Source organism: Eutrigla gurnardus (genome assembly GCF_963514095.1).
Source record: "Eutrigla gurnardus genome assembly, chromosome: 22".
Classification (NCBI taxonomy): Eukaryota; Metazoa; Chordata; class Actinopteri; order Perciformes; family Triglidae; genus Eutrigla; species Eutrigla gurnardus.
Genome location: NC_139933.1, coordinates 4,961,806 through 4,974,056, shown reverse-complemented (window position 1 = coordinate 4,974,056; position 12,251 = coordinate 4,961,806). Strand labels below are relative to the sequence as shown.

The window sequence follows — 12,251 nt, the reverse complement described above, 5'->3', positions numbered from 1 at the left end:
GACAAAGCAGAACAACAAGCGACATGACAAGTATTAACACCTTTACTACTCTGCTTTACATAATGAAACTTTATATAGTGAAGTAATTTCACCTGTCGTGTTACATTTTATGACTGACATTTGGCCTTTTCTCGCGTTTTTTAACATTAATGTTATCGATGAACCTCAGGAACAGAGCTTTAATTTCAGAGTCTACTGGAGAGGAAAACAAACGAACAGGAAGCAAAAATTAGTGTTTATTCATAAAAAGCAAACTTTATTTAACAGTTTTATACTCCAAGCATATTTGAACATGCATTCTTCCAACATAAATGCGTTGAGCAAAGCAAGTAAACCACATAATTTATTCTGATCTTTGAGATCTTCCCTTACATTCAAACATTCACATTCGCTGAGTCAACAGGTGGTCAGAGACGGGGAGATTAAACAGGAGACTCACAAAGAAAAACAGAAACCTGAACATTTAAGCCCGATCCTAGAAAGCTGCACATGCACACAGCACTATTGTCAAAATGTATTGCAATTAAAAAAAAGTATGTAAACTGCACCCACTCAGGTTATACCTGAATGTGTAAAAAAACGGATTCCAATGGCCTTTTTGTGATAAAAAAATGTGTGCCCAGAATTACTCTTCCATGAGCGCCCAGGCTTCCTCAGCTTTCATGTAGTACTGGTTAGCCAATCGGCCCTTCATGGCCTCCATGGCAGCTTCTGCTGCTTCTGTAAACAGGTCACCTGTAGGGAGGGATGGTGAGATCAGGAGGCAGATACAAATATCTACATCAATTAATGGCCAATAATAAGCCTCATCTATTCTCAGTGACACATTGCACTGAAAAGCTCACAACAGTCGTGATGGATCACAATAATAACACAGCCTCAAGAGTGTCATCGGTTACTCGAACCTGCTCTCTGTGGGTCTGCCGTGAGGTCGCCGCCCCCCGCTTGGTACAGCTCTGCCACTCGGCTCAGCAGCAGGTAGCGAGGCTCGTCCTGCGTCCCATCGAACTCCCCCCCCTCATCGTAGTCCGTCATGTTCAGCGCGCTTTCATACCAGCGAATCGCCTCCTGACAGTTTTGCTTTCTAGATAAAAAAAACCCCCAATAAAACGAACCCTTTAGCATCAAAATCTTCCTTTACTTTAAAATTCATCTCCAGAAACGCCTCTAGGGGGCAGTATCATCACGATTGTCCAGCTTCACTGACCTGTCGGCAGGCAGATTGATCCCAGTATCAAAAGCTTTGGCCACGATGATCATAGAAGATCTGTCCCCGGCCTCGGCGGCCAGCAGCAGATACTTAAATCCTTTCATCTTGTTTCCTGCGTTATCCTGCCGACGACACAGAAACGTTCAAACACAAGGGTTTACAAACACAGACTGTACAACACCAAAACCGTTTTTAATAATAAACGGTACCTCCAGCTCCATGTCGGGCAGGATGTGATGCGGCAGCTGCAGACAGCACTGCCCCAAGGCTACGATGGCCTCCAGCTCTCCGCACAGCGCGGCTCGCTCCAGGTGCAACATGGCCGAGTCCTGATCCCACTGCTCATCCTTCTCACAGAAACGACCCGCTTCATGGTACCGCACCATCGCCAGGTGGACCTGGTGCAGGAGGAAGGAGACCAGAATTTAAAAAATCCGGGCCAGATGGGGTCAATGGGAACAAAAATGCATGAAGTGCATTGTGGGTAATTATGTTATTAAACTACACTTGTTTTAAGTGTTTGCACTGGAAAAGTGACTGAATAAGATACACTAAAAATATAATATGGGGTCTTTAATGTGTATTTCAGCTTTAGGCCGACGAATGTGAGTTAATTTCAGTCCTTCTGTCCAGCCACACATATCACCTTTAACACCAAACCAATCGTTTTACCTTCCCGAGGATGGACTGGCCGATCTTCTTCTGCAGGAGAGTGTTGAGTCGCTCCACCTCGGTGGCCACGCAGGACGGTCGGTGGACGTGAGCCCGAGAGGAATGGTAGAAGCTCCACTTCTCCTCCGTCAGCTGAGTAGAAGTAGAAGAAGAAAAAAAACGGTCAAGATGCACAAGAAGGGAAGGGAACGACGATGTTCTTTATTCACCGCAAAATCAAATCATATGATGAAGGCAACTCAACGCTCTCAGGGGTGCAGCCGTCCAGACACGGAGAGGCCTTGAGCTCAGAGCTGGAGGACTACATCCCTGTTAGCCTCAGTGATTGCAAAAAATCACGTAAAGCACAGCAACAGGACACACACACACACACACACACACACACACACAGCTACTAGCATTAGCAAGATGGTGGCGTTGGGGAAGGAGAGGTAGATGGTGTTTCGGTTCCAAATGTAATTTCTCAAGTTTTTTTGGTATTTTTTGCATTTTCAGGCTGTTTCCACTCAGAATCATGCTCCATAAAGCTTTACAGCCGGGTAGCGCCTGGCTTTACAAGCTGCCGTGCAAGCAATCACCCTTTCGTCTGCGGCGTTGTATGAATTTAAGTTTGCAGAGACTCTTGGACGAGCTACCATCTTCCTCTAATGAGGGAACACAAAGAGCAGGAGGAACTCGTTTAGAGGAAAGGCGAGGAAGAGATTTTGCTGATAAATTAAGTGATGAGGAGAAAAAACAAGGATGAGTGAAATTAGAGGATGATTATTATGTTTACACACTGCTGACTCTGTTTGTTTACCCGTCTGACACTGTCCTCGTCCGACTCAGAATAATGTCTTTGGTAGCGATGGTGGGCCTACGTGGTGATACAACATGCATTCATAAGACCTACAGTCAGAAGATCTAACAGCAGATTCAACGTGGAGGAAGAGAAATGGTTGAAATGACTTGTTAATCTGATTTAAACACTAGACATACATGATCTAAAGTCAGCTATAAGATATCGATATACATAGTAAATGTCAGACTGTTTTCAGGCCAGAAGTAAACAAGCAAAAGGACATCTTTACCCCGTCGACGTGGTCGTTCAGGTCGCCTTCGCTTCTCCTCTCGCTGGGGTAGCCGCTGTCCCCGCCGCTGTCGGATTCCTACAGAAGGGAAATACATCTTAAAGAATCTCTGCAGTGAGTTGTGTTCTCAAAAAGCAGGTTCATGCTTCATCGTCACCTCTAGGTTATTCAATTTCAGATTCCCTGACTTTTCCTGACTTTCAATGACTAAAAAGATGAATTTCCATGACCTATAATGAACGGTAAGAACAGAGAAAACAAAAAACAGCCACAGTATTGTAAAGTGTTCACTTCTTGAACGCTACACATTTATTGTGCTATTCGTTGGTAAATTGGTGCTGAAAAAAAAACAAGTTACCATGACAACCACACTACGAAATAGGCAGGAAACTTAAATATAATATAATAGGATAAATGCCAACTAATCCTGATATTCTAAAAATGATCAAATCCTCTGACTTTCCCTTACATTTTATTTTTCCAGTTCTATTATCCGTTTCATTTAGGCTTTTTGACTGTGTTGTGATTTAAATTGCCTTATTTAAGTATTTACTAGAGTAAGTAATTGCTCACCTTGTGTTCTCCTGTGTTGTTATTATTATTGAGTCTTTCATAGTCGTTCATTCCAGTAAAAGATAAACCTGTAAAATGAAGAAATAATGCTTGACTGCGGTCAAATATACTGTTATACATGTGTAATAACTACGTTCCTGGATAACGCACCCAGAGGGAACTTTCCCAGAGATCCATGTGTGGTTAGCGGGGAGCAGGGGACCGAGTCCACGTCGCTCATGCTCTCGTCTGCAGAAGACGTCTCCGACAGCCGGCTAAAGAGCGGCGGCGCCCGGCTTCCCGACACGGTCCGAACACGAGGAGAACCGCAGGGTTCCTCGCAGCCCCTCAGAACCGTCTGGGCTGACTTCTGCAAACAAAAAAACAGGATTACAACACACTGATAAGGATCCTTCTCACGCCTTGTGATTCAGGGACCAGTTCTCGGAAAATTATTGTGCAAATCTTCCCCTTATTTTCATCGTTTTCTTTCTTTGCACGTTTTTGCAAATCTCATGCTGTTGTTTTTTCTGATGAAAAAATAATTACAGGAAATAAGATCCCAAATCCGGGGGACAACAGTCAAGCTCAGGCCCAAATATGGCAATTTGGTTTGTTTTGTTGTTTTGTTTGTCAGCAGGATTATGGAAAACCTGATTTTCATGAAATTCAGTGGAAGGCAGCAGCATGGGCCAGGGAAGGAGTCTTTGCATTTTGGACACACATTATTTTTCATTATATTCTGGACTCTTTTAACCCGGAACCACTGCTGATTTCTGTCCCTCGCTGCCACTTTATTTGTTATTATTATTAAAATGTGACAACTTACAAGCAGTTTGTTGGTGCAGTCCAGCTGGGACTTCTCCGCGGGGGAAAGGTCGAAGGGCGTCAGGCCCATACTCTTGCAGATCTTGTTACACAGGTGGGAGTGGAAGAACAGCGCCATGCCTCGCACACCTGGAACAGGCAGGCATGAAACCTCTTGAATCATCTCTAACCAAAAAAACGTCACACTTCAACTTGCAGCAGCGTGTCGATATCAGAAGGGAAGCCGCACCTAGGTTTCCATCTCCGAAGTCCGTTCCCTTCTCTGTGTGGATCTGGGGGTCGGTGTAGAGATCCCCGACTCCCTGGATGTCCACCACGATCAGCTGGTGGCCCGATCGCTCGAAGGAGAAGTGGCTGAAGGCCTAGTGGATGTAAAAGAAAAGAACGGTCATTAAAGTGCTTAATATGAGCGTGTATTGACAGTAGAATGTGCGGCGGCGAGCGGCGGCTGACCTGTGGCGTGAGCCGGATGTTGTCGTCCCTCACGAAGCCAGAGTTGGAGTTGTATTTGATGTACTTGCCCTCGATGTAATGTTCCAGGTGGTAGAGAGGTTTACCCGGTCTGCCCGTCATCTCCATCACGCACATCTGCATGATGTCCACCTGGGAGTCCAGCACAGAATTAATAAATGGCCGCAGACCCTGAATACGAGATGCTACCGCCGAAGTTCCTCCCGCACCTGTTTGGGAGGCCGGTGGCGGTTGTACTCCTCCCCCCAGAGTTTGGCCTCCATTTGTAACCGGACGTCCTCAAAGTAGACGTTTCTGTCCACCGTCTCCATGTAACGCTTGGACACATAGTTAGACGCCGACTTCCAGTTGCTGCTGTGTGAGAAATTAGACAACTTCTTCCTGGAGGAGGGGGAAGAAATGTAGGTACAGTGATGATTTAATGCCTTGAACCAGATAGAAAACTTAACTAAAGCCACTTTTGATCGTAGCATCAACTGGAAAAACACGCTACGGCTCAAATTTCTCACATATCTCAGGATTTAACATCAACAATTGGACCTTTATCTCTTTTCTTTCGTTCTGCAGCGCCATGCGGGAGTCGAAACAAAGCGGTGCAGCGAAAACAAACCATCAGACTCTTCACCCCAAAACAACCGGGGAATAAATAGATGGGAAGATCTACACAGCCGGGTCATTTTTTCCGTACCATCTTTGGTCTCTGAGACTGACTGGATTCATCGTCAGCTATCCTCCCGAGTCGGAGTTAGAAATGTGAGGAATGTGGACCTGGACCTCTTGTGGGCTAAAACAACCGCCGGATGAATGAAGGGAAATATCTCCACTTACGTTCTGAAGCACTCCCTCATGGCCCCTTTCCCGAACGGCTGCGAGAGACAAATGTGACAAGAGATAAGAATTTATTCGTTTAAACATCGTCTTTTTATCGAGAGTTGGATTTTACCTGGGCAGCCATCTTGATGTGGACCTGGTCTTGAGCCCACTCCCCTGTGATGGCATTGTACCTGCAAAAAAAGTGAATTAAGACTCAAATTTGACTGTTGGATGCTTTTTTTTTAGCAGCGTGGACAAGCAAGTGTCTCAACATCCGTCTGATTTATTGCCATAAAATTTGGTGCAGACGTTCAAGTCTCCCCCCGGGATCGATTGCAATCATTTTGTTGATCTCTTAAATTCTCCTCGAGCGCCATCATCTCATCAGAACTCCCATTCGTCCACGTTGCCTTTGCCTGACGTTTTGACTTCAGAGCGACTGCCGAAGTCTCGGTCGCGTTTGCCAAGTCACTCCTTAGTCTCTGTGGAACAGTTCGTCTGTCAACAGCTCATTAGAAATTCTTATCATGGGGCTGGCACATGAAGCATCCAGGACTCGATCACTCCATGCAGATGTTTGCACACTGTTTGTCAGTGTGTGTGTGTGTGTCCTGGGTTAATGAACACCGTGTGCAGCTGCAAGTCTTCACTGAAACCCGAGTGCCTTCAGGACACAGTACGAAGCTTCGCTCCTCCTCAAACAAGAACTCTACTCCCCGTCCGAAATGCTTTCCAGCAACAAAACCGTTTTAGCCCGGGGAACGCAGCGTACTAGCGTGACATTCATTCCATCTAGTTCGTACTACGGGGGGGTGAGGTTACTCGTGGGTAAAATTAGCACATGAAAACACAACATGAAGGCAACTCCTGACAATCCCTGCTCTCTCTGCAGTCAAGTCCTAGTCACACACACACACACACACACACACACACACACAGACACACACACACACACACACACAGACACACACACACACACACACACACACACACACACACACACACACACACACACACACACACACACACACACACACACACACACACACACACTGTCTTCCTGCTTTCCTGCCCACGCCCGTTTAACCGTGTGCTGCTGTCCTGATACGCCGCCGCCCGAGTCTGAGATCTCTGGGAGAGGCGTGTGTGTGTTTATGTAGCTGCCGCGTTGGTACACACTCAAAGTGCAACACCAGCAGTATGAGATAAAACATGTTAAAAAAAGACCTGGCTGGGCCGAAGGGCGTCAGCGTGTCCAGCCAAGAGGGCAGTAATGTTTGCAAATGGTTCAGATTCAGCACCGCTGGATATTTTAAGCATTTTCCGCTAATTGTTTGTTTTTTTTTGGTTTGTTTTCTTTCTATCTCACTGCTCTGATGAACGCAGCGATCGCTTCCTGCTCAGCACCAAAAACATTAACTTTGTTGCTTTTACAGCTTGTTGCGCCGCCTCCAAAGTGGCTAAAATATCAATTAATGCAGCTTTAAGTAAATGTCTAATTCTCGAAGTGTCGTTTATTTAGTGTTGGATATAAATCTCATATTCAAAATTTGGATAATGACTATTTCACACAGATATAGAAGCTATATGTAAATAAATTATATGTGATAATGTAATGAAGGGGCGGGACATGATAAGCATCCTTCTGTCCCTCCTCGAAGTTGAAAGATTTTATTTATTTATTTTTTTGCATTTTTCATAATTGTATGATGCATTTCATGTCATGTAAATATTGTAAACTTTGTATTCAAGGGAAATAAAGATCAAATCAATGTGACGCCACATGGAAAATACCACCTTTGAAACACTGCATCAAACTAACTTGTTTTGGAACTTAATCTTGAGATTATTTCAGGATTAAGCTGTATTTGCCAGAACAAACATACGCAGCTACACTGTACCACCCATACAATAAAGGCTTTCCCCACAGCAACACAACATTTTGACTTTTATAGAAGGACAATATAATGAGTGCAGTCCATTTAGCTGAAGTGGTTGCTTGTCATGGCCGACTGCACACTAGATGTGTCTTTTCCCTGCAACAGTGAGGTGAAACACGACAGCCACGCAGAGTTCTTCGTACCTGTAACGAATGCAGGGTTCGGTCTCGACCTCCTCCAGGTGAAACTCCGCCCAGGGGTCGGGCATAGCTTTGGCCTTTTCGATCGCATGTCTCCATGCGTCCTGTGGGCGATGAACAAACTGGTTAGCATGGTCAGTATGTGCTTTTATGCAAAGATAATGGAAACATTTCCAGGTTACCTTTAAGGGGAAGAAGCCCTTCGATGCAAAAAACAGGTTAAATTTGATTTGCTCTGCATGCACAAGACTCTCTCCCACTGAGTACCTGCTGTACTCACTATTTGAGCAAATTAAATTTCACAGTTTCCGCATTGAACAGCTTCCCCTCATTCTCAGAGGTATTTGGATTTAATCAGATTAAGGTGAGGAAAGCCTGCAATAAGAATAATGTATCAACACACCAATGTGAATGCTCTAAATTCTTTAGCATACAGCATGCAAATCAGGAGGAAGGAAAGGTTAGGGAAGGAAGGAAAAACGATGAAATATGACATGAAAATGTAGCTAATTAATGGATTAACAGAGTTTTATTACGAGGCAGGCCTCACAATAAATGTATTACTGCTCCCTCGATATCTTTCACGGCCCTCTGCAGTCGTGACATTTTCAAAAAATAACTTTCTTGGTAGGAGCCGTGATTCAAGTGTCACTGGTAATCCAGACCAGCTCCAGTAACCCGAACCCCGAAACCGTCCAGTGCTGCACAGCAGCACGTCTCCCTCGTGTTCCACCGTTCACTGTACAGCAGCGTTCTCTAAACATGGTTATATTTAGAGTGAAGGAGTGGCGTGGAGAGATTTGTGAAGGGTTGGGTTTTTAAAGACTTTGACACACATTACGTCTAACCTCGTTCACCTGCAGGAGTGCAACTCCTATAATAACAGCTATAATTAGAAAAAAATGTAAAAGCTTTTGGAAAAAAAAAAAAAAGGAAAAAGATAATTTAATAATAATTTGATAATAAAAAGACATTTTTTTCAGTGTAGTTTAGTGAAATAATATAAAAAAAATACCTTGTGTGTGTTGGTGGAGATTAATTAAATAAAACAGAAGAAAGAAAGGATGCATTGATTATAATACCCACTCATAAAGAGTCACTGGAAATGACAGAAGGTAACAAAAGTGAAGGTAAATTAAAAACATTTAAAAACAATCTTAAAGAAACTTTTCAACCTAAATAAAAAATGTATTTAAAAAATGTCAAAAGTGAAGGGAAATGAAAGTAATGTACACGTTAGAGTGGGGAAAAGTTGTAGATGGTCACTGGTGGAGAGGTAGAGAAGGGAGATATAATTTGATCTGTCACATACCCGTGCACTCTGAGACAAAACCTTGTATGACTGAGGTTCTGTCACCGCCTCGGTTTCATTCTATGTAGGAAAGGCAAAAGAAAGTGGACCGCCGTTCATCAACAATCAAGAAAAGACATTTAAATAGCATCCTGAAATATGTGAAACTCTACAGCTGGCTGGTGCACAGAGGCTCCGATAAGACTGAAACCCTTATGAGAGACGTGTTTATTGCAACGTAATCGCATGAAGTGAAAACACTCTCCGGCACTTCCTGCTCTTTAAAGAGAAGTGTCCGACCAACTTTTGCACGTAAACAATAACACGACACACTTGTGAGTGTGCGCGGACGTGCACACAGCATCTCTCCTTATAAGGCAAAGCGCTGTTATCACACAAATGTGGATGCCACTGTAGAGCTTATTATTATTATTATTATTACTACTTAGAGGGCACTGGTTGGTCGAGGCCCGTGCATTAAAGGCGCCTCTGTGCATGAGAACTAAGTGATATACAATCTTCTGGCACTTTAATTCTAAATCTTCTGATACTTCCAGTCACGTTGCCGGGGCAACGGCTCACCTTGAACATAAAGTTGCTCTTAGGGAGGGAGTTTGACAGCTGCCGGGTGTAGGCCAGATTCTTCAGGTAGTGACAGATTTCTCTGGCGGAGTCGCTCAGGATGGGGCAGATGAAGTGTTCGTCGTCATCGTCATCGCTGGCGTTAGATTCACTGAGGGAAATGGCCCGTTGGTTTCGGGCACTTTGTTGGACGGCGGGCCTCTTGGCGCTGCCCTCCTCCTCCATGCTGAACATCAGGTCGTCCTCCATTCTGTCGGCTTGTTATGTTGACGAGAGAGAGAGGGGAGAGTGGTGGGGGAGCAGATCCAGATAAAGAGAGCATTGGAGTTAATCTGTGGCAGGCTGCCATGTTAGTACGTGTTCACAACAACCCTGTTCACCTCATGTGAGAAAGTGTCAACATAGATGGCTGCACCATGACGTCTCCATCAGATGCACACAACTAAAGTCAGTCTACATATATGCTCATATAACTGTATGGATTCAAGCAACCAATCAGAATCAGCAAGTTATTCAACAGTTGCAGATTTTCAGTATAAAAGCTCGCTGGTGGAGAGGAATGCAGAAACCAAGCAAGATTCCTGCACAGCAACCATGGATGTTGTATATTATGTTACACAGCATGCTGCAAAGCAAATTTCTCCAAAGGCTATAACTTTAGTTTGGTCTAAAGTGACCCGCTGTTAGATGCACGCATTCAAAAATATATTAGAAATATGTAAACCCACCTTTAATCGCTCGATCTTAACTGTGAGACAATGCAGCCGGATCTTCTTCCGTCTCAACAGTGAGAAGTTTCAACTGGCGGCAGCGACGGGTTGAACTCTCCTCCCAGACCAGACTGGTTCTGGTCCTGGTTCTCCAATGTATCCCGAAGGTCCGGGGACGTGCCGAGCAGCGGGCCCGTGGCTCTTGTTACCGTCCTCCACGACGACGTGAGCCCTTTGCACGTACCCTGGTTCTCCTGACAGCCCCAACCCTGCATTCTGGCTGCTTTCATGGATATCGGAAATATGAAATACACGTGAACAGATCATACGGGAGAGGAGTCTGACGAGGATGTAAAAAGTCCTCAAACAATTCATTCAATGCGCAAATACATAGATAAATTAGAGTAAGACATTACGTATTAAACGCATATATAACACAGTGACGTATTATTATTTCAAAGCAAAATAGCGCGCGAAGCTGAAAGTAACAACTATGGAAGAGCGTTTGAATGCAGCACCACGTAAATTATGGCTGACACTGGCTGTACATTCAGTACTAGTAAACGTACAAGTACCGTCGTCCCGGGAGACGAGTGCTCAACCTCGCGATGCTAAAACTCGGACAGCTTCCTTTGAAATGTCCAACAAACATACATACCTTAAACGCTCTGGTAACGTTGCTTAACGCTACCTAGCTGACTGAGCTAACTAGCTTGCTAGCTGCCTGAGCTAACTAGCTTAATGTCTGCACTGTTTTTAATTATTGCAAATATGTTTTTATTCTCCTTTTCTTTCTGTAATGCATTTTTAATTTTGCCTTTATTTTCTTTTAATTCTTCTATTTTTTTTTCACTTTGTTGTATGATGTGAAGCACTTTGAGTCTTCCTTGTGTATGAAATGTGCTATACAAATAAACTTGCCTTGCCTTGCCTTGCCTAGCTTGTTAGCTGGCTCAGCGAACTAGCTTGCTAGCTGCCTGAGCTAACTAGCCTGCTAGCTGGCTGAGCTAACTAGCCTGCTAGCTGGCTGAGCTAACTAGACTGCTAGCTGGCTGAGCTAAATAGCTTGCTAGCTAGCTAGCTAGATTGAGGAATAGGAGTGACGTTCAGCGACGTGTATACATTCAACGCCACGTTCGGTTACGTAAAAGTTACATCCCGCTAACCCAGTAGAGTGGCGACAATAACTGCGAGCGTTAGCTAATGACATGACCGTTTAGTGAAAGATAACGTTAACCACGGCCGGACTCCGTAAATACCGGTACGTTAATGGTAAATTGTTCATCGCAGGCAGTCAGATAAGGGTGTTCGTATGTCTCCGTCCACCAGTGTGGTAGCGTGGCCGAGTGGTCTAAGGCGCTGGATTTAGGCTCCAGTCATTTCGATGGCGTGGGTTCGAATCCCACCGCTGCCAATACTTTTTGGTTTTGCTTTAAATTTCACAAAATCCACGCGAAAGCCAGAATCAGGACTGGGACGATTTATAAGAGAGGGAAAAACACACAAATAGGTATAGTAGTGATGGTGAGATGAAGCCTCATGAGGCATCGAACCACTTGAGCCAATTGGTTCGAGAAAGGGTTCATTTCTCGAAGCTTCATGTGCACACGAACACCACCTACTGGCCAAGTGTATAATCACAGGCAGCTGTAGCTGAACCACATAATGTGTGATGCATTGCATTTTTGTGTCTGTTATGTCTGTTGGGAATGATGACTATGAATTACAAAAAATGGATGACCAAATAATTACTTAAAGGTACAATATGTAAGAAATCTAAAGCAACTGGCCGTAAAATCATCCTAATATGTCATAGAGACTCAGGAATAATGATCATATAACATACTGAACTGAACCGAAGTTTACCTGTAAATCTCCTCGGCTTCGGGCTCTGTCCAACATTTCTCCGTCGTGATTGGTCAAATGTTGGAGCTGGGCGAAGGCGATTGGTGGAGCAGCGGATCTGATTGGC

The 12,251-nt window shown here is 44.3% G+C and overlaps 1 protein-coding gene across 3 annotated transcripts; it reads right to left on the bottom strand.

Moving 5' to 3' along the window:
* Nucleotides 1–230: 230 nt before the first annotated feature.
* eef2k (eukaryotic elongation factor 2 kinase) lies at nucleotides 231–10,530 on the bottom strand. 3 transcript variants are annotated; one of them, XM_084002225.1, is made up of 19 exons: nucleotides 10,298–10,530; nucleotides 9,570–9,826; nucleotides 9,009–9,068; nucleotides 7,700–7,800; nucleotides 5,747–5,807; nucleotides 5,632–5,669; nucleotides 5,013–5,184; nucleotides 4,786–4,935; nucleotides 4,562–4,694; nucleotides 4,334–4,461; nucleotides 3,676–3,874; nucleotides 3,526–3,593; nucleotides 2,953–3,030; nucleotides 2,461–2,526; nucleotides 1,883–2,014; nucleotides 1,420–1,608; nucleotides 1,208–1,332; nucleotides 906–1,084; nucleotides 231–735 (listed from the first exon to the last, which is right to left on the bottom strand). In XM_084002225.1, the coding sequence occupies exons 2-19, from the start codon at nucleotides 9,816–9,818 to the stop codon at nucleotides 626–628; spliced, it is 2,238 nt and encodes a 745-aa protein (XP_083858351.1). In that variant the 5' UTR covers nucleotides 9,819–9,826; nucleotides 10,298–10,530; the 3' UTR covers nucleotides 231–625. The 3 variants fall into 3 exon arrangements, with proteins under 3 accessions (XP_083858351.1, XP_083858352.1, XP_083858353.1); XM_084002226.1 differs by lacking the exon at nucleotides 2,461–2,526 and adding an exon at nucleotides 2,682–2,738 and having other exon boundaries at nucleotides 10,298–10,528; XM_084002227.1 differs by lacking the exon at nucleotides 2,461–2,526 and having other exon boundaries at nucleotides 10,298–10,529.
* Nucleotides 10,531–12,251: the final 1,721 nt, after the last annotated feature.